The sequence below is a fragment of the Notamacropus eugenii genome, chromosome 3, assembly GCF_028372415.1.
Source record: "Notamacropus eugenii isolate mMacEug1 chromosome 3, mMacEug1.pri_v2, whole genome shotgun sequence".
NCBI classification, from domain to species: domain Eukaryota; kingdom Metazoa; phylum Chordata; class Mammalia; order Diprotodontia; family Macropodidae; genus Notamacropus; species Notamacropus eugenii.
Window position 1 is genome coordinate 333,586,726 of NC_092874.1, and position 22,459 is coordinate 333,609,184.

General features: G+C 36.7%; 1 protein-coding gene across 4 annotated transcripts in view; it reads right to left on the reverse strand.

Annotated features, from left to right (window-relative positions):
- The window catches only part of DENND4C (DENN domain containing 4C), a 115,344-nt gene that overhangs the window by 80,388 nt on the left and 12,497 nt on the right, over nt 1–22,459 (reverse strand). For all 4 annotated transcript variants that reach the window (XM_072597047.1, XM_072597044.1, XM_072597045.1 and 1 more), the window contains 4 exons: nt 18,887–19,208; nt 7,515–7,767; nt 6,626–6,695; nt 4,691–4,860 (listed from right to left, as the gene is read on the reverse strand). In XM_072597047.1, the coding sequence (XP_072453148.1) occupies nt 4,691–4,860; nt 6,626–6,695; nt 7,515–7,767; nt 18,887–19,208 (815 nt within the window). The remainder of the gene's footprint in view (nt 1–4,690; nt 4,861–6,625; nt 6,696–7,514; nt 7,768–18,886; nt 19,209–22,459) is intronic.

The following is a 22,459-nucleotide window of genomic DNA, read 5'->3' on the forward strand; positions in this document are numbered from 1 at the left end:
GGATTGAGCATCAAGGCAAATGGAAAAATCCAGTGGTTCAGTGGGCACAGCAGCAGGCTGTTAACTCATTCTTTTACCCACCAGAAAGTTCACATTGTTCAATATCTCATTACTGAAGAGGAGGGCCAAGCACTCCACCATCAACCTTGTTTCCTGACAACTGCAGATGGACTCACAGGACAGCATCAACTTTATCTAAATCCAATAGTCCCAGGTGGGAAATGGGCCAGAGCTGTCAGGTATTATCACTACAGTGAAATATCCCCCATTATTAGCGATGGAGCCACCTCCAACTGTCCTGATCTCTACCTTGCTCCTATCCAAATGGCTCCAGAGGACAAAGTGAGGCTGGTTAGCCTTCCCTTACTTAAATTCAATTCACTTGCAAGTCATGGCATCACCTTCCTGATGTCATTGTCCTCTTTGAGAATGGACAAATAACAACAAAGCTGGTGCTAGGGGCTGAGTTCTTGCTATGGAACTCACTCCAGAAAATGCATAAAGAATCCTTTCTATATTCTCTCATCCTCTGATTCTTGTTCATGCATTCCTATAATCCCTCTCCTGCCGTGTCAATGCCATGTGTTGAGCCCTTTTTCAAGGTCTCTTGACCTATCCTTTCCTTTGCTCTAATCCATTTCTTTTTCTAGTTGCACATCATTTTGACAAAAATTCTTAATGCTATCTTGGGTGCTACTTAGATGACCTGTAATGGAACAGACGAAGTACACATATAAAGAAGTAAATGATCCCAGTAATCAAGTGTTTGATAAGTAACAAAGATCCAAGCTTTGGGGTGTAAGAACTCACAATCTGACAAAAATGGGAAAACTGGAAAGCAGTTGGGCAAAAACTAGGTATAGACCAGTATCTCAAACAGTTTACAAGATAAGTTCAAAATGGATACATGATTAAAACATTAAGGGTGATTAATCACAAGCAAATTAGAGGAACATTGAAAACTTTTCCTAACAGATCTATGGATAAGGGTAAAGTTTGTGACCAAACAAGAACGGAAGAGGATCACAGGAGGTAAAACAGATAACTGATTACATCAAACTTAAAAGTTAAAAATTTTTTGCACAAACAAAACCAACAAAAACTAGAATGAAAGCAGGAAACTGGGAAAAAGTTTTACAGTATGTTTCTCTGATAAAGGCTTCATTTCTCAAATAAATAGGGAACTGAGTCAAATTTATAAAAATAAAATCCATTTCCCAGTTGATAAATGGTTAAAGGACATGAACAGGCAGTGCTCAGAAGAAGAAATCAAAGCTATTAATAGTTATATGAAAAAATGTTCTAAATCACTAATAATTTGAGAAATACAAGGTAAAACAACTCGTCTGTTATTGGCTAACATGACAAAAAACGAAAATGAAAAAATCCTAGAGAGGATATATAAAAACAAGTACACTAATGCATCACTGGAGAAATTGTAAACTGCTGCAAGCTTTCTCCAGAACAATTTGGAACTATGGTCAAAGGGTAATAAAACCATGCAAACCCTTTGACCCAGCAATACCACTATAAGGCAATAAAGAAAAAGGAACAAAGATCTAAATGTACAACAATACGTATAGCAGCTCTTACAGTAACCAAGAACTGGAAATGGAGAGAATGCCCACCAATTAGGGAACGGCTGAACAAGCTATGTATATATGACTGCAACGGAATACTACTGTGCTGTAAGAAGTGACAAACAGAACGATTTCAGAAAAACCTGGAAAGACTTACATTAATTGATGCATAGTGAACAGAACCAGGGGAATGCTGTACACAAACAGCAATACTGTTTGATGAAGAACTGTGAATGACTTAGCTACTGCTATTCTCAGAAATACAATAATCCAAGACAATCTCAGAATAAGAACAGATATTGTTTGAAAACAGACTGAAACATGCCATTTTCACTTTCTTTTTTTTTCTTTTATTCGAGTCTTCTTGTACAAAGTGACTAATATGCAAATATTTTACATAACTCACATACATAACCTATATCTGAATGCTTACCATCTCAGAGAAGGGAGAGGGGAAGGAGGAATAGGATTTGGAACTCAAAACTTCAACTAATAATGTTAATAGAAAAAAAAGAAATGATCAGCAAGATGGTTTCAGGGAAACCTGGGAAGACTTCTAAGAACCTAAGCAAAGTGAAGGAGCACCATCAGAACACCTTCAACAGTTATAGCAATATTGTAATGATGCTCAACGTGAAAGACTTAGCTACTCTAAACTCAACAATGAATCAAGACAATTCCAAAAGACTCATGATGAAAAATGCTCTCCACTTCCAGAGAGAAAACATGAACTTTGAGTGTATAATAAGCATAATTTTTTCACTCTGTTTTTCTTTTTTGCATATTTGGCTAATATGCAAATGTTTTACATGGTTTTATATGCATAACTGATAGCACACTGCTTGCCTTTTCAATGAGTTGGGGTGGGCAGAAGAGAATTTAAAACTCAAGAAAATTTTTAAACAATAAATTTTTTTTTAAATTAAGAAAAAACCCAAAGATATGAATGATCTGTGTAATGATTAATCCTAATTGACTACATCCACTTTACCTGGAAAATAGCCTTTATTCATCCATTGGGATTTTCCTATGGATAGCCACATGTTAACTCTTGAATGAGCGTAATCTCTACCTCTTTTGAAAGATTATGCAATGTCCCAAGGCTTGATACAATTAACATAGTGTCATGTGCCAAAAGAAGTAATCTACAGGGATTCTATCTTCCATTTAGACTCTGTGCTGGACATCTTCCAGAAAGCAGCAAACATCTTTAGAGGGCATGCAATATTATGTCTTCATATTCATATTAATAAGTCAGAGGATCATAAAAAAGTTCTGTTGTTACCTCTCCTAAGCAATTTTGTACAATTTTAACATACACATGGAAAATACCTTATTAGAGGAATGCCATTAAGGTGGCATTTTAACCTACCTAGAGCCTCACAATAAGTTGACTGGGGTATTCTATACTTTGTATCATGCAGTCAATTATGTGATTGTAAAGATATGGTATAATGTAGAATTATGAACTTGACAAACATCTACAAATCAGAGAAAAAAAGGGGGACTATATGAAACTCAGAGTCTCTATTGTACACAGACCATGATAATAAATTTAACATGACAATAACAATACCATCTAGCTTGTCTATGTCCCTTATGAATGTCTTTGGGTACTATTCTGTATTTTTTTCAAATTTCATTAACACTATTCTTTATTTTCCTCTTTTTTGGGGGGTAATGGTGGGTGCGGAGGCAGAGAAGAAGGGCAATGGTATTACCATTGTCTAACTTTCTCCATTACCATCAACTCAAATAAAAGTCTTCTTTTGTAAATCATAAAGTACATTAAAGTCAAAAATTTTAAGTCTCATTCTGTATCTTTCATAATAGGATCATATAACTGAGTCACAAGAAACCTGAGAGGCCATCTATTCTTGTCCAACTACCTCATTTTTCAGAGGAGAAAAGTCAGGTCCGAAGACATTAACACTATGGGCACACAGCTGATAAGTTTCAGAGACAGAACTTGACCTACACAACAATGGAACATCAAAGTAAAACTTTATTGGATTATTATTTATTACATAATTCTAGAATATGACACTGAATTTTATGGAATTTTCACAGGTAACCAGAAGAAAATTTCAAAAGAAGCAGCAAATTTCAATTCTATTTATGTTCAGTTTAATCTAATTTTCTGCAAATGTTTTAGTTCTGCAATATCACAAATACCATCATACAATAATTCTGTTGTCAGATATGACACCTCACACCTGTTCTTCGTAAAAATAGCATAAATTTTTTTCATGGCAAAATTACATAAAGTAGAAAACTGATTATGCTTTTTTTGACAATACAATAGCACCAGAAAGTGGCAAACATTATTAGAAAATATACTGATCATTGCATAACTCTTAAAACAGCTTCTCTGACAGCTTCATTACTTTTTACACACTTCACATTTCTTACATTCTTATCTGCCTCATTCAAAAGTCCTCAAAAAATACTAAATATGTCAAACAAAGCAATTCATCTAATATATTCTACCAGATGAACACAATACTTTGCACACAAATTCTCAGTATTTCAATGAAGGTTAAAATTTAAACTTTTTAGCAAGATTTCATGTCCTTGATGAAGTTTATAACCTGTGGCTAAACTTCACACTACAGTACATTGATAGTGATCCACTAGACAAGAAACTACCAGAAATAAAACAGATGTCCTTAATAGGCCAGCTTCTATGAAGATCTATGATTGATTTATAAATTGACATTGATTAGCTTTAGTATCAGCCAAAGCAACTCTCAACAATTAATTTACAAAAGTGCTATATAATCTGTAAACAAAGACTGAGTACTCATATTGATTAAAAAAAATGACACAGGACCCTGACTTAAGTATCTCTGTAAATTGATGCTTTAAATAAAGTGCTTAATCTGGAAAGTTCTTTCTTCCTTTAGCTCTTGAAATCTTTCCTGTGCAATCTTATTTGTAATAATAACTACTGAGCTAGGTCAATCACGACATGGCCAAATTAATACTTATTTTAAAAATTAAGTGCTTTTTCTACATTAATAATAATCAAAAAGAAAATACAAAATAGATTAGTCAAGATCTTGAAAGGAAAAACTGTTTTATAATAAAATTATTATTTTAATATATACCTTTTCTGCAGAAGAAGCTGTCAGAACAAAAGTTGAAAAAATTGGAAGTGGGTATTTGGTTTGGGGATCCCAGCATTCAATAGTAGCTCCCATGGGAAGGCAGAAGAGAGGTACAGATTCTGAGAGTGGAAAAGATTCATAATCTTCTTCAGGATATCTGAAAATTAACCCTTTGTGGGGGAAAGGTAAAAAACAAATTTAAATTACTAAATTTTTAATGGGTACACAATTCAGTTTAGGAAAAGCTTTTACAACTTTAGATATAGGTATGCATATGAAATGTCAAGTACCAAATTAATTTATAAAAATAATCATTAATCCCTTCAGTGTCCTATTAACAATGAATGAAAAATTCAATAACATATATCAACTTTTTTGGATACAGTCATAAAAAAAGGGAATTTATTTTGCTTAACAGCATTTTTATTACATGGGCTTTATTTTTTCTTTTATGAGGAGAGAAAAAAAGAGAAAACAGATTATTAATTTAAGTAAAATTAAATGTAAAAAACAATAATGAACTAGATGCATTCAGTAAGACTCAGAGAACCAATAAATTTTACAATAATACAGCCATATATTATTACTAAAAGGAAGAATGGTAGAAAATATTTGGAAGGACTTTCCACCTAGTAGAAAATACACAGAGGTCCTTCCCTCCCACTTGGGTGGGGAGGATACTGAAAAATTACTCCACCAGAAGCCAGATGAAATAAACATTGCCAGGTGCTCCTCTAAGTTCATTTGGGAAAACTTCAAACAGAAATTGTGTAAAAACAAGGGCATCAAACATAGAAGGCTTTGGAGTAGCAAGGGAGGAAAATACCATAGACTGAACAGCAGCCACTACTAATCTTCAGAATACCTAATATAAAATCTCCTCATGAGGCCTGTCACATCTAAAGGCCAAAAGCTAGACAACAACTTGCTACTGACTCACTTAAGTTTTTCCTGGCACTAAAATTTGTAAAAATGCAGCACCAAAGGCCTAGATTCTAATATGATTTTGCTCTTAAAACTTGAACATTTTCACAAAGTAGGTTTATGAAGTTAATTTTTAAAACACAGTTTGTTTTTTAAAGGTGAAAGAAAGCCTAGTAATACGCAAGGTAAAGAGAGAAAGATTTAAGAATTGAAGTTAAGAATTAAAATAAAAATCATCAACATGAGTTAATGTTGTTACCTGCATAATTAACTTTTTTCTCAATTATATGAACTAGCTTGTCTTTAATACAATTTTCATACATACTCAATGATATGGTTACTTCTTATGATAGTTTGGGATTTGCTCTATTTTACAACTGGATTATAGTTGTATTTTCGGTTCTAATCATATGATACCAATGGGAAAGAGAAGCTACATTTTAAAAATCTTTATAAGCCACGGCATTTCATTAGGCAGCTAATACAGCACTGAGAGATGTACAGGACTACTTCTTGGTGGAGAAGTTTCTCAAGCTACTGTTCCCACCCCAACTCTCCCTTGACCCCTTCTCCAATGGTTGGGGCAATTTACTATGGAAGAAAGAAAATAAATCTATTTTTTATGGAAAATAAAAGTATGGCAACAAATCAAAGAAATAAATAGAAATCAAAGAAATATAAAAAGAGTAAAAATATAGGTTGCTCTCCAAAATACAGTATGACAATAAACAATTTTCAACTTGTGTAATAAGATACCCATTTTAATTTAACAAAGTAGGAAAAAACCAAGAGTTTAACCAGTCTTACTATGGAAGCTCTTATTTAATAAACACTTAAGAAGAAAATGCTTAATGTACTTTGTAGGAATTTTTATTTTTTAAGCATTATTTCAAATACCAATTTTAAAAAAATACAATACAAAAGATTATTTGACAGGGAAACATTCATCTCTTCTGCTGAGACTGTGTGCCAATAAACATATTAACAGGGAACAATTTAAAAATAACTTACCAGCTTTATATGCTATTGAATTAGAAGCAGGTACAGACTTCTTGTAACACAGATACACGTTGGAACCCCACTATAAAACATAAGTTAAATTTCACAAAAATCAAATCATAGAAAAACAAATTCAGAATTTATTAGATGTTCTAGAAATTTTAGTTATATGGTCAGAGTAGCCATTTAAAAATCACATACATGTAAAGACCAAAGAGTACCAAATTTAAAGTAATAACACACAAAGGTGAGAATTCTGAGGAGAAAGGAAGTAGGAAAATGTATGTAAATCCTACATCCCTCAAAATGAACTAATTTGAAAGTAGTAGAAATAAGCATTTAAGGTCAGAGTCTAAGGAACTAGTATAACCAGAGAGAACCCCAAGAAGAAAACAGAGACTGAAGTCGCAATAAAAAGCTAATTTTGGAGAATAACACATGAGAAGTTCCCCTCCTTCAAATTGTTCTTGCTAAGTGTTTGGCTCACTGGCTTTTTCTCATAAGAAATCTAGCCCAACTATAAATAGAGGTTTGAGAGTTCTCACTTAAAGCACATTCTGATGCTCAAAAATGGAGAGAGGGAGGAGCAGCGAGGACTCGCTGAAACAGCTCTCCTGCTCCTTCTTCAGACTCTGCTCACCTCTGCCAAAGTCACAGTTTTCTCTCATTAATGTAATGTGGGCAATATAGGGAAATACCCCCCAGTAACATTAACTCAGTTTACTTAGAAGACAGGACCTTTAAGTGATAACACAGCCAAAAAGCTAAAAACGTAAAAGCTAAATATAATATAAAGTAAAATGCATGGAGAAGAGGATTTTTTTATACCCCAAATCTTCCAATACTCTGGACCCCCTTTTTTTAAAAATATAACTTGCAAATCAACCATATTTTTTCTTACCATTCCACAGTTTAAATTCTTGTCAACTTTGCAAAATGTATGAGGAGGAGTTTCTCCTTTACTAGTCACAATAACACAGATATCCGTTACAGCCAAGGAATTCTGAGGTCGTACTGGAGGAGCCCTTCGATAAGTAATAAAGATTCTCTGTGAATTTGTTGAGCTATTGTTGACATTGGCACAACGACCATAGGGTGTGGCTTGGATCACTTCACAGCCTGAAATAAGTCGTTCTTTCCCTTCATATAATACTCTGCAATAGAAACAGGGAAAATTAGATTTACCTTTTAGTATTTACACACATAGATGCACAAGTTCCTTGTTAACTGAAATTGCAAACTAAAACCAAGTATAAGTATGTGGAACAATGGAATTTTGATTAATAATATGTCAGATGCTAGGAAAGAATTTTTAAAAAGGTAGTAAAAATGGTTCAAAAGATTAACTCAGAAACATTTTTCAAATGTTTCAAATGCTCAACTGAACTCATAGTACTAAAGCTGAAAACTGTGCTCCCATGGGTGTATCTCTCTCCCTCCCCACCCCAGTCTCTGTTCTGAATTAGTCCCACACATCATTAGCTGTCCATGGGATATAGCCAAATGGAGGTACTATGGACATCTCAAGATCAACATACCAAAATGAATTCTTTTTCTCACCACCCCTCCTTGGTGCCAACTAAACCTATCTCTCCTCCAAATTTTCTGATTTATTTCTCTTTGCTCCTATTAAAAAACTTCAGTTAGCTTTAACTCTTTCTTTTCTCTCTCATCTCCAATAATCAATCTGTTGTCAACCCCTGACATTATTTTACCTTCACAATATCACATTATCACATATATTTGTTCTCTCCTTTCCAGTCTCTCACATCTGTCCAACATCCTTATTCACCTCTTCTCTTCAACTACTGAAACAGTCTCTGAAATGGACACTCAGTTTTCAGCCTCTCTCTTCTCTGAAATATCTTCTAGATAGCTGCCAAAATAATCTTCCTAAAAGAGTTGCTCTCAAGCTTTTTGGAATCAAGATCCATTTACATTCTTAAAAAATTGTTGAAAACCCTCCACAAAGAGCTTTTGTACCTATTGATATTTATCATATTAGAAATTTTAAAAATTTTAGTATTGTTAGGAAAATAGTTTTGACCTCAAATACCCCTTGAAAGGGGGTGCTAGGAGTCACTGAACCACACTTTGGGAACCACTGTCCTGAAGCAAAAGTCAGACAATGTATGTCACTCTGCAGCTCAAAACCTCTAGTGGTGCTTCTATTAGCTCAAGCAGAAAAATACAAGCTGCAGATTATCCAATAAACAATTAAAACCTTCACAACTTGGTCCTACTCCAGGTTCATTATTGTACTTTCTAGCCAAAATAGTCTGTCTGTTATTCCTCAAAGTCAACATCGTATCTCCTACTACCTCTGGTCTTCACAGAGGCTACCTCTCATACCTGGAATACTCCTTTATTGTCTTCACCTAGTACAAACCCTAGCTTCCTCCTTTAAGGCTGAAGTCAAAAACTGCCTTTTCCATCAGCTTATCTTAATGTCCCTAAAATGTTATGCTCTCTCTTCCCTCAAATTATCATATTTATATTTATCCATTTAATGTTGTTTCTCCCAGGGAAAACCTAAGGTCCTTGAAGAAAGGGTCTTTTTCATTCTTTGTATGTGTAGTTCCTTATACTTACAAAGAATTTAATTTAACCGTCTGTTAGATTGGATTATAACCCTGGCATGCACCTGTGCCCAATACTCAAGTTCTGGGTTTTCAAAGAGGCAAAAGGATGTCCCACCCTCAAGAAGTTCACAGTCTAGTGGGGGAGACAATACAAAAATACCAGGGTTCAAAAGAGATAAACTGGAAGTAATTAAGATATGAGATATACTAGAATTAAAAGAAGTTGGGAAAGGCTTCATATAGAAGAAGGGATTTGAAAGAAGCCATAGAAAGAAATAAGTTGAACTGAGGTGGGAGGCTGTAGAATATTCCAGGCATGGGAAACAGTCAGAAAAAATACTGGAAGCCAAGAGATGGAGAGTCTTGTCCATGGAACAGCCAGGAGGCCAGCATCCTTGGGCTGAAGAGTTCGTGTTGGGGATTAAGGTGTAAGAAGACTGGAAAGGTAGGGGCTAGGTTATGGAGGGCTTTGAATGCTAAACAGAACATTTTGTATTGGATCCTGGAGGCAATAGTGACCCACTGGAGCTTAACAAACACCAAATCTAGTCAACTGACAAATATGTAGTGTTCACTCTTGAGTCAAACACTGCTGATTTCCTCTCCAAAATTTTACATAGGATCCTGTCCTTTTTCTAAACCCTTCAAATCTGCTTTCTCAAAATTTGGGACACAGTAGGAAAAGTCTTCCTTTCCTACCCTACTACAAACTTGTGAAAGGAATGGTCACTTCCCTCAAGATTCCCATCGTTTCTACCTCAACAATCAGTTCTTCCTTGTTGGTGAGAATAAGATCGAGTAAACAAACTCTTTTTACTGTTCTGCCTTCTTAAGGATGAAATAACCATTAAAGCAATTCAGGAAGTTATTAGCTACTCTCCTTTTGGTAGAAATTTCCAAAGAGATATCTGGATAACACAGAAAGGTACACACATTTGATCAACTAGAAGGAGCTATATGAAAATGAATTATTTACATGTTAATGTTATTATAGAAAAGAACTGGAAGTAAAGTAGGTGCCCAGTAATTCAAGAACGGTTGGATAAACCAGTTTATATGAATAGAATGGACTTCTTGGAAGGGAGGTGAAAGAGGTAAACAATAAGACATACATTTTCAGATCCCATAAATGTGTTTTGCTTAACTACACTTTTTTTTTTTTACAAGGAAAAGCAACAGTGACAGTGATTAAAGAAAAGAGTGTCAGTGACTCATTATAAAAATACATAGAAAGGAACAAAAGGAAGTTCAGAATGCACAAAGACAAGCTGGACAGGAAAGTACTTGCTGGTACTGTCCTTTTAAATCTGAAATTAACAAAAGCTTATAAATAGTAAAGATTCAGTTATGCCTCCTCATCTTACTCCCCCACCTCAGAAGAAAGGGGCATTTACTATGTTTGTCAATAGTGCTGATCATTCTGCTGGAGGAAACCGAGCACACAAATGCTCATGGTAAAGCCACCCACATGCTCTTGTTGGGGATGGCACTGTCCTAAACACTGCACAGGGTCCTAGAAGAGAGCTGTAACTATCCAAAATATTCTGGCCTAACCATCCAAACAATAAAGACCAAGTGAAGAATGTTTATTAAAGCTCCAATTGTAACATTTAAGGAGAGTGCCCATACCAGCCACTCTCCATTTCCTACCAGGCTGCACGCTGGATTTTTTCACCATGCCCCAGAACCCTCTGTATCCTGGGAGATCACTTTAGCTCTAGAACTCACACCTCAGAAGTACCCTCTATCTGTGGAGCCCCTCCCCTTCTAACCGGAGGGCTCATCTCAGAACTCCCATTTAATGAGAGAACTCAGACTTGCTATTTCTTCATTTCCCACAAGGCTACATGCCTATGGAATACCTTCTTCCCATCTCCCTTGGCTTTTTAGTTTCTTTTTTATATGTGGTCTTTCCCAAAGGAAAAGACCACATTCTAGGACTGACTTTTTCTGGTATTTTATTCCCAGTGCTTAGCACACTGTCTGGCAAAGAGCAAGCACTTGATAAATGCTTATTGACTGAAAGACATGCATTTAAAATGGATAACACATAAAGCTTTTCCTTCAGAATCTATATCTGAGATAAAACAGTACAAGTCATCAGTTAAATCCAAAGTTCTTTTACTCTTGTCTTTAAGCAGCTCCTTACTGTCTGGACTTTCTCCACCACGGACACAGCAGCATGCTCACCCCAGAAGTTCGTTCTGTGACTGTGCAGTTCAGATACTACCTCCTGTTCCTGCCTAACCTCCAACCTTGGGAAGGAAAAGGAGTAATGAAATAGGGCCTCTCATATTTCCTGCCTGATCTCAAGTCTTTTCTATGGAGCACGGGACCTCCCTCCATGAATATTCTCACATCTGGGTTTTTCCCTAAACACCTTAGTGATTCTGAACCCCTGTAGGTAATCGTGCAAACGCCATTTCTCCTGAACCCTCCCACCCCAAAGTCCCAATCAAACTCCACCAAACTGCACCCATTCTCTCCATGGTGCCCTCTGGAATACCTGTCCCACAGGTAAAAAAAAGTCCCTTTCATTCTAAGTCATTTCCTTTCCCATTCCTTTTATCTTCTGGCAATCAACAAAACCTTGCTCCCCCTGATGACACAGACTCCCTGGTCTCCCTTTTGAGCACACTTGCTGCATCTTTACTCATTTGGTCAAGGAAGGGGAATTAGAATAATTCTTGCCCCTATTGCAACTTTTAGGTTCTCTCCCTACCTCTACCACTCAGTAACCTCTCCTTTGAGATTTATGTTATTTATCTGTACCACTCAAATTCCTGTTGGCATTTCTTAAGAGATATTTTTAAAAGAAATTTATGATTCTTAGAAAGATATGACAGAAATAAACTAATAGACTCCCAGGTTACTCACTATCCTTCTTTCCTCAATGAATTGGTACATGGCTCATAATTTTTCTCTCCTCTCAAACTTCTGCCCTCATATTTCAGGGCATACACACTGATTCTCAAAGACCTAACCACTCAGTTCCTCAATCTAACCATTGTCCATGAACTTATTCTTCTACCCCACCTCAGCCATACACACAGATGATCACATACTTGATCCTGTCATCACCCATATTCAAGAATCCCTAAATCTCCTTCTCACCATAACCTCTCCCTCTCTCTGCCTTCTCTTGTCAAACTCTCCTTTTTCAGACACACAGTGACCATCTCCCCTGCACCAGTCACTCTCTCCTCTTTTCCCTGCCTTGATCCCTTACTAAATGAATTCAACTCTATACCATCTGCCTCTCTTGAATGCCCAGTCCCTTTATCATTTTGTTGACTATGCCCTGCCAAGCTTTAGACTTGGATCACTCCCACAATTTGCCACCTTAGCTCTTACACACATGCTGCTAAGAGGTAGAAAAAATCATGCAGTCATACTGACTACAAATTTAATGTTGCACAACATTAACTGGGCCCCCTTCCATACTTCCTTTATCAACTATCTCTTCTCCATAGAGGATCCTTTAAACCTTTTCCTCTCTCCTCAAATTTCTAATGGATCTTCCTCCTCCTACCCTCTCAGCTGAGAACCTTTTCTCATATTTTCAGAAAAAAAATGAAGTTGTTTCTTACATCTTCCTCAACTCCTCCATTTTCTCTCCTCTCACTCACTTCTTAACTACTTATAATCTCCAACCTTGTCATTCCAACTCCAAAGTTACCAATAATCTCTTAGTTGCCAAATCCAATGGCCTCTTCTCAACCCTCATTCTTCTTGAGTTCTCTGCAGCCTCTTTTCCCTACTACATTTTTCCCTCGAGGTTTTCAGGATATTACTCCCTCCTGGTTCACCTATTCATTTGACCCCTCCTTCTCTGTATCCTGTGCTGGATCAGGGTCAAGCACTCTAAGGATGAGTCCCTCAGGGTTGTATGCTGGGCCCTCTTCTCTTCTACCTCTAAATGGCTTCAGTTCTCAAGGCTTTAAATTACCATCTCTATTCTGATGATTCTCAAATCTACCTCTTGTTCAGTCATGCTCCACTCTTTATGACCCCCCTGGACCACATCATGCCAGGTCCTTCTATCCTGCACTGTCCAATGTCTGTCCAACTTCATGTTCCTTGCTTCCATAACACTTTCTATCCATCTCATCCTTGCCAACCCCTTTTCCTTTTGCCAATCTTTTCCAGTTCCAGAGTCTTTTCCACTGAGTCCTGAATTCTCCTTATGTGGACAAAGTATTTTAAGCTTCAGTATTTGTCCTTCCAATGAACAGTCTAAATTAGTTTCTTTAAATATTGCCTATTTGACCTCCTTCCTGTCCAAGGGACTCTCAAAAGTCTTCTCCAGCACCACAATTCAAAAGCATCAATTCTGCAGCACTCAGCTTTCCTTATAGTCCAACTCCCACAGCAACACATTACTACTGGAAAAACCACAGCTTTGCCTATACAAACATTTGTTGGCAAGGTGATACCTCTGCTTTTTAGTATGCTGTCCAGATTTGCCACAGTTTTCCTTCCAAGGAGTAAAGCATCTTTTCATTTTGTGGCTATAGTCACCATCTGCAGTGATCTTTGAGTCCAAAAACAAAAAATCTGAGACTGCTTCCATTTCTTCTCCCTCTATTTACCAGGAAGTGTTGGAACCATGTTTTTGATGTTAAGCTTCAAGCCAGCCTTTATACTCTCTTCTTTCACATTCATCAGGAGGGCTCTTAATTCCCCTTCCCTCACTTTATACCAAGGGAGTGGTGTCATCTACATATCTGAGATTGTTGCTATTTCTACTAGCAAACTTCATTCTGGCTTTTGATTCACTCAGCCTGGCATTTCACAAGATGTACTCTGCATGTAAGTTAAACAAATAAGGTAACAATATATAGCTCTGTCATACTCCTTTTCCAATCTTAAACCAATCAGTTATTTTATGTTTGGTTCTAGCTGTTGCTTCTTAGCCTGAATACAGGTTCCCCAGGAGATAAGATGATCTGGTACTCGCATTTCTTTGAGGACTTGTCATTTTGTTGTGATCCACACACCTATCCTGCCCTAACCTCTCTTTAATGGTCTCCAATCTCTTATTCCAAGTGCCTTTCAGACATCTCAAACTGGATCTTCAGTAGATATCTTAAATTCACCATGTCCAAAATTGAACTCACCTTTTCCCCCAAAACCTTCCTCCCTTCCAATTTTTCTGTTACTATAGAAGCCAACAATATGCTCCCAGTCTCCCAGACTCACAACCTACATGTCATCCTCAACTCCTCGTGCTCTCTCACACCCTCCCATATATAATGTATAGAGAGCAATACCATTCCAAGTCCCCCAGACTTACAAACCACGTCATCTTTGACTGCTTTTCACACAAATATAGATAGATCTAAATAACTATAGAAATATTAATAGTTCATGTGTAGGATGAGCCAATATAATAAAAATGATAATTCTACCTAAATTAATTTACTTATTCAGTTCATATAAATCAGACTATCAAAGAATTATTTTACAAAGCTAAAGAAATAACACAATTCATCTGGAAGAACAAAAGGTCAAGGCTCTCAAGGGAATCAATAAAAAAAAAAAAGAAAGCAGCCCAGTGGCACCAGATTTCAAACTATATTACAGAGTGATAATCTGTTGCCAGGGCTCACTGATTTCAACTTGGTAAAGCTTTCCAATACACTCCCTTCTTTCCTCTGACACAGTCACCATTCTGGTGTAGGTCCTAACTGTATTATTACAAATGCCTGCTGATGGGTCTGCCTGCCTCAGGCCTCTCCCTACTCCAATCCATCCTCCAGTCAGCCACCAAAAGGATTTTCCTAAAATGTAAGTCCTACCATATCACCCTTCCCCCAATCCCACTCAATAAACTTCTGTGGTTCCCTGTCACCTCCAGGATCAAACATCAAATCATCTGTGATTCAAAGTCCTTCAAAACCTGACCCCTTTCTACCATTCCAGTCTTCTATCTTACTACCTAAGTACTCTTTAATCTATCAACACTGGCCTCTTCGTTGTTCCACGAACAAGACACTATTATCTCCTGGTGTACATTTTCACTGGCTGTCCCCCATGCCTGAATACTCTCCCTCCTTAATTCTAACTACTGGCTTCCTCTGCTTCCTTCACATCCTAACTAAAATAACATCTTCTATAGGAAGTCTATCAGAACCTCTTAGTTCCAATGCTTACTGTCTTCAAATTACATCCTATTTATCTTGCATATAGCTTGTTTGTACATATTTGTTTCCCTACTGTCTCACTCAGCAGACTGTAAGTTCTAAGAGGGCAGGGACTGTCTTTTGCTTGTTTGTATCCCCCCACCCAGGACTTAGCATAGCATTGTGCCTGGCAGTAAAAGTGACTTAAATGTTTGCTGACTGACTCAGCCTCTCCAGCCCCTTACTCTAATTGGTCAGTTCCTCCCAGAACTTCCATTTTAAATAAAGTACCCAGGGCAGCCACAATCATTCTATCATTCCTCTCAGGGCTCCTCTACAGAATCCTCTCCAGTCTCTTAAACAGGGGTGGAGAATCTGTGGCCTCAAGGCCACACATGGCCTTCTAGGTCTTGGGTGAGGCCTTTAGACTGAGTCTAAGTTTTACAGAACAAATCCTTTTATTAAGGGGATTTGTTCTGTGAAGTCTGGATTCAAAGGGCCACACTTGAGGACCCAGAGGGCCACATGCGGCCTTGAGGCAGCAGGTTCCCCAGCCCTGCAGACTTTTCTGTACCTTTTTTTCCCATTCTACCCACACCCACCCCACCCCCTTTCCTTTCAGCTTCTCCCATGCAGTCTTCCCCCATCAGAATGTCAGGTCCTTCCTATCTGTACAAAAATATTGATAGCAGCTCTCCTTGTGATGGCAAAGAATTGGAAATTGAGATGTTCATTAACTGGGGAATTGTGAAACAAGCTGTGGCATGTGATTGTGATGGAATACTACTGAGCTACAAGAAATGATGAGCAAGATGGTTTCAAAAACGTCTGGTAAGACTTACATGAACCAAAGCAAAGTGATCAGAACCAGGAGAACGCTGTGCACAGTAACAGCCATACTGTACGTGATGACCAACTGTGAAAGACTTAGCTAATGTGATCAGTACAATAATCCACAAGAATTTCAAAGGACGCATGATGAAAAATGCTATCCGCTTCCAGAGAGAGAACAGATGAACTCGAACAGCAGATTGAAGTATATTTTCCATAACTTTCTTTATTTTTCTTGGGTTTTTTGGTCTGGGTTTTCTTTTGCAATGTGTCTAATATGAAAATAGGTTTTGCATGACTTCACGTGATAATCAATATCAAATTGCTTGCTTTCTCAAAGGAATGGGAAGGGGTAAGAGAAAGGGATAGAATTTGGAACTCAGAATTTTAACTTTAAAGTATTAAAAAAAATTTTACATGGAACTGGGAAACATTTAATAGAATAAATACAAATATATGGAAAGTTACCAAAAAAAAAGAAAGGAATGTAAGGTCCTTGAAGAGCAAGGATTGTCTTTTTGTTTATATTTGTATTCCAAGGGCAAGCACAGTGTTTACCCTATAAGGCTTACTAAATGCTAATTTCATACAGAAGAAAGTTAGTATGCTGAACTACCTTCAAGTAACTGCAAATCTCCTTTAATGACTGAGTGCCTCCTAGAAACAAAAACCTCTTTCTTTTTTTTAAAGTTATTTTTTTCAATTAACAAAGATTTATTTTTTTCTCCCTTCTACTCCATAAAACATACACTCAAGCAAAACAAATTTCCACATTGGCCATATTCAAAAATCTATGTCTCATCCAGCATTCTGAATCTGTCACCTCTTTGTCACGAGGAGAAAAGTAGACTTCATCGCTGGAAAGGCCCATCGTTTATTACTGTTGTTACACAGCCAGAAGACAGGGAACACAATCTCATTCAAATAAGCAGAAAAGAGGATCATGTAGAAGGCAATGAAGGGGTACAGGGTGTATGTAAGCAGGCTGTAATACATAACCAAAGATAAATTCTAAAAAAATAATAGAAAAAGAAGGTGTCATAGGGAAAAATGGATCATAAAAGAGAAGATGAACCAGTCACATGGAAAGGGAATGACATGCTGACAATGAGCCATCTCCACTTCCACCTTTGCAATGTCAGGCGGAAGGTGACAAAGGCCTCCATCACACTGGACAGACACGGCATGGCAAGTTTATGTGACATGATTCAGAGGTAAGATTCACACAGCGGGGGCAGGCATGAATGAGCTGCAACCTGAAGGGCACATCCAAATCTCTGAGATTAAAGCTCCTCAGAGTCACATACATTTGTATATAATTTTAAGTTGCTCATATTGTTTCTCCTGAAAATTGTGAGCTCCTTGAGGGTAAGAATTGCTTCATTTCTGGCTCTATATTCCTAAAACAGATACCAGATCCATACAAAATGATTAATAAAGATAAATGAGAAGTCAAATGCTTAGATACAACATAACCAATTTCACAAGTATAAGATACGAGAGATATGGCTAAATGAAAGTTTATCTGAAAAAGAGCTGGGGAATTTTAGTGGGTTATAAGCTCAATGTGGCTGGCTATAATATGGCAGTCAAAAAGAAGCTAATGGCATCTTAGGCTATTTTAAAAGGAATATAATGTCCAGAACTAGAGAAACAATAGTTCTATTGTACTCTGGCCTGATTGGTCCATATGTATAGTGTATATTCATTTCTGCGTATCACATTTTATGAAGGACACTAACAAGCTAGAGTTTCCAAAGAAAAGACTATGCTATATGAGAAGTGGAAAGGAATTTGGGATTATTTCCAGCCTGAAGAAGCAAAGACTTAAAGGGACAACATGATAGATGGCTGTATCTGAAAGGCTATATCACCAAAAGAGGGAATAAAGTTCTTCTACTTGGACCTTGTGGGCATAACTTGTAACAATGATGGAGGTTTGATGTAAGAGAAGAAGTTTCTTAACAATGAAAGCTAGACAAAAGTGAAATGTGTTGCCTGGGGAAGTAGTGGGTTTTCCTCTCACCTGGGCTCTTCAAGGTAATGGCTGGATAATCACTCATTAGGTATGACATAGAGAGGATTCTTATTCAGACTAGTCTAGATGATCATTGGGTTCCCTTCTAACTCTTAAGGTGCTGTGACTGATTCAATTCCAAGCACCAAATAGATCACACACAAAAATAACACTTTTTCAAAAAAGTTACTTCTATCCATGATTTACATGCTGTATTCCTTCATCCCCCAATAAAATCTAAATGCCTCAAAGCTGTAATGACTTCGTTTTTGTCTTTTTCCTAATGCCCAGGACAGTACCTTACACATAACAGGTGACACATACCATCAATGAACTGCAATCAACTTAAGCACCCCCTTCATGATATAATATTAGTTATCAGAGTTTCTGATTTTTTCACATACTAGCTATCCTTTTTGGCCTGAAAGTCTAGTAACTACAACCAAGAAAGGAATCATATTTCATAATTCAGTAACATTACTCCTTACAAAGACAGACAATGGCTTAATGACTAAGACTTGGTAGAGAAATGTGGTGTTTTACTCATTTCGATTCTAAAATGTAATTCTCATAAATAACACTGCAACAAGTATTTAAGCATTTCTCCTACTGCCTTTGTCAACCGAAAATCCATTCTTTCAGACTTCCACCAAAGCATGCAACAATATCATAAAATCACTTAAGTTCATATTTACTGGATAAATAATGAATAACTCACCCAATGTCTGTGAGAGGTGGTTTGTCTCTTCCCCTCTTGTAGCACAGGAAAAGCTCTGGACTTTTCAAGCTTCCATAGTTCAGATTTGCTTGGAGAGCTGATGGTGTAGCTTCAACACAGGTGAAACCTTCAGGGACTGTTTCCCCTGCAGACTTGATAATAACAGCAATGTCTGTAATTGGAGCTTTGGGTCCAGTTGATTTTGTGTCTAAACGGTTTATTTCTTGATCCAAAAGAGTAGATGTATCAGTGAGGCCTGCCACTACAAAGTAGTCAATTACTCTTGGACCTTTGTCTTCTAGCATGACTGCTATGCTACTGTCTAAAAGGAAAAGAAAAGGAGATTGGTTAATTCCAAGATTTATCTTGTCTCAGATTTTGTTTCCAAAAAAAAAAAAAATTACACTTAAAATAAGCCAATGACCACAAAACAGGCTTTTCACAGCTCAACCTGAAAACTGTCATCACAGAAAAAGGATTTAATTAGCACTGGTCTGTGTAGGTTTTTGTTTGCTTGATTTTTAGACAATGGAGAGAAATAAAAGGTAAAGATTCAGAATCACTCCTGTGACAACTGCATAGCCACTAACTTGCAAAAGTGTATTTGAAGGCAAGCACACAAGCTGTCATACAGAATAATCCCAAAACAACCTGCTGCAACCCACTAGCAAAAAAAAAAAAAAAAATGCCTGGAAAATTATCTGGGAACCAAGATGGCAGAATAAGGGAAGCATTTCAACCAAACCCTCCCAAACATTCCCTCCAAACAACTTTAAAATAATTCATAAAAACCAAATTCTAGAGTGCAGAGCCAATAAAAAGTCGAGGTAAGACATTTTTGCAGCCCAAACCACTTAGAACCACTTTGCAGCAGGAAAGGTCTGTGAACCTAGAACCCACATGACAGTCAGAGATAGTAAAGAGATTAGATGTGATTCCCATGCTCACATTGGGTGCAGAACCAGGAGCTGTTTGGCAACTTCAATGCCTATACCCAACACGAGGTCACAGTTTAAGGGCAAAGAAGTGCACCTGTGGTTGAAAGGGAGCAGGACAATGGTAACAGTTCCTAGGAGGAGAGGACTGTTAGCAAGCGCAACAGAGCAGGTCCTTTACCTCTGTAAAGATCAGAGGGCAGACCAGGAGAGTAGTGACCACACCTCTCTTTCCACTACCTTAGAAGCACTATAAACTCCCAGGACTAATTGTGAAAAAAAAAAGCTTGAAGTTTGAAACATTCCTCCCAACCCCTCTCCCCACAGAGTAAGCAGAGACCAAGTTTAATATAAAGTTCAAAGTCAAGAAACAGGCTAGAAAAATAAGGAAACATAATAAGAACATGACCATAAAAAGTCACTATGGTGACAGGGAAGATCAAGACACAAACTCAGAAGACAAGGGTGTAAAAACAGCAACAAGCAAAACCTCAAAGAAAAACTGCAGATTACACACAAACCCAACAAGAATTCCTAGAACTAAAAAAAAAAAAAAAAAGCAAAAACATGATTTTAAAAATCAAATAAGAGTAGCAGAGAAAAAACTGGGGGAAAAAATGAGTGATGCAAGAAAATCATAAAAAAAATTAATAGCTTGGTAAATAGAGGCACACAAAAAATACTGAAGAAAATAACTTTTAAAAAATAGAATTAGACAAATCATAAAGAGGTATAAACCCTCACTGAAGAAATCCTTAAAAAGCAGAATTGGATAAATATGAAAAGAGGTACAAACTCACCGAAGAAAATAGTTCCTTAAAAATTAGATCTGAGTAACAAAGTCAAAAGAATGAAAAATAGAAAATGTGAAATCTCATCAGAAAAACTGACCTAGAAAATAGATCAAAGAGTGATACTTCAAGAATTATTAAACTACCTGAAAGAAGTAATAAAAAAAAAAACCCTAGACATCACATTTCAAGAAACTATAAAAAGGGAAATTCCCCTGATATCTTAGAAATCGAAAGAAATTGAAAGAAAAATAGAAATTGAAAGAATTCACTGATTACGTCTTGAAAAAGATCCCAAAATGAAAACTCCTAGGAATATTACAGTCAAATTCTAAAGTTTTTAGGTCAAGGAGAAAATAAAAGCAGCCAGAGAGAAATCATTTAAGTACCATGGAGTCACATGTGACAGAAGTACAGGTATTTATTTATAAGTCAATTATGTTGGGATGACTTCAAAAAAGGGTGGGGGGAGGATGAGAAAGAAAGAGGATTGCACCAGAAGAAAGGTGAAGGGAAAGGGAAAATTATTTCACATAACAGAGGCACATAAGAAAGTCTTTTTAAACTGGAAGGAAAAATGGAAAGAGGGATGTGAGCAACTCCTGAACCTCCTTCTCTTCTGACCTGGTTCAAAGATAGAACACACACACACACACATGCACGCACGCACACACATGCATGCACACACACGCACACACACAGTAGGGTATAGAAATCTCTTATCCAACAGTGATGTAGGAAGGGAGAGGACAAGAGAAGAGGATGCAGGGGAGGGCAAATTAAGGGAGGTAGAGGTCAGAAGCAAAACAGACTTTTAAGGAGTGGCAGGGTAAAAAAAAAATAGAAAAAGAAAGATAAACAGAAGAAAATAGAATGGAGGGAAATACACTGTTAGCAATCATAACTGTGAATGTGAATGGGATGAACTCATAAAATAGAAGTGGATAGCAGAATGGATTAGAAATCAAAATTCAACAATGTTATTGACAAGAAACGCACTTGCAACATAAAGACAAACACAGAGTTAGCCTGCAGCAGAATCTCTCACGCTTCAGCTGAAGTAAAAAAGTCAGAGGTAGTAATCATGATCTCAGACAAAGCAAAAGCAAAAACAGATCTAATTAAAAGAGATAATCAGGAGAACCATCTTTTGCTAAAAGGCACCATAAACAATGAAGTAATATCAATATTAAACATACGTGTGTGTGTGTGTGTGTATATATATATATATATATATATATATATATATATATATATATATATATATGTGCACCAAATGGCACAGCATCCAAATTCTTAAAGGAAAAGTTAAATGAGTTACAGGAGGAAACTGACAGTAAAACTGTCAATGTGGACTTCAACTTTCTCTTTACAGAGCTAGATAAATGTAAGCACAAAATAAACAGGAAAATTACTTTCAAAAAAGGACTATGGAAACAAATTAAAAATTAATTGGAAAATAATCTAATTTTTCAAATGAGTAGGTCAAAGAACAAATTAGAAACAATAAATAACTTCATTAAATATAATGACAACAATGATACTAAATTTGAGGGACGCGGCCACAGCAACATTTAGGGGAAAATTTTTATTTCTAAAGGCTTATATTAAAAGAGAGAGTAATCAATGAATTGGGTATGATAATGAAAAAAAGAACAAACTAAAATCCTCAAACACTAAAACAGAAATACTAAAAATCAAAGGAGAGATTAATAAAATTGAAAAATTTTTAAAAAGTGAATCAATAAATAAAAGTAGGAGCTGGTTTTACGAAAAAAAAAACCGCTGGTTAATTTTATCTTTTTAAAAAGTAAGAACATTTAGATAATCCAATCTTAGGGGAAAAA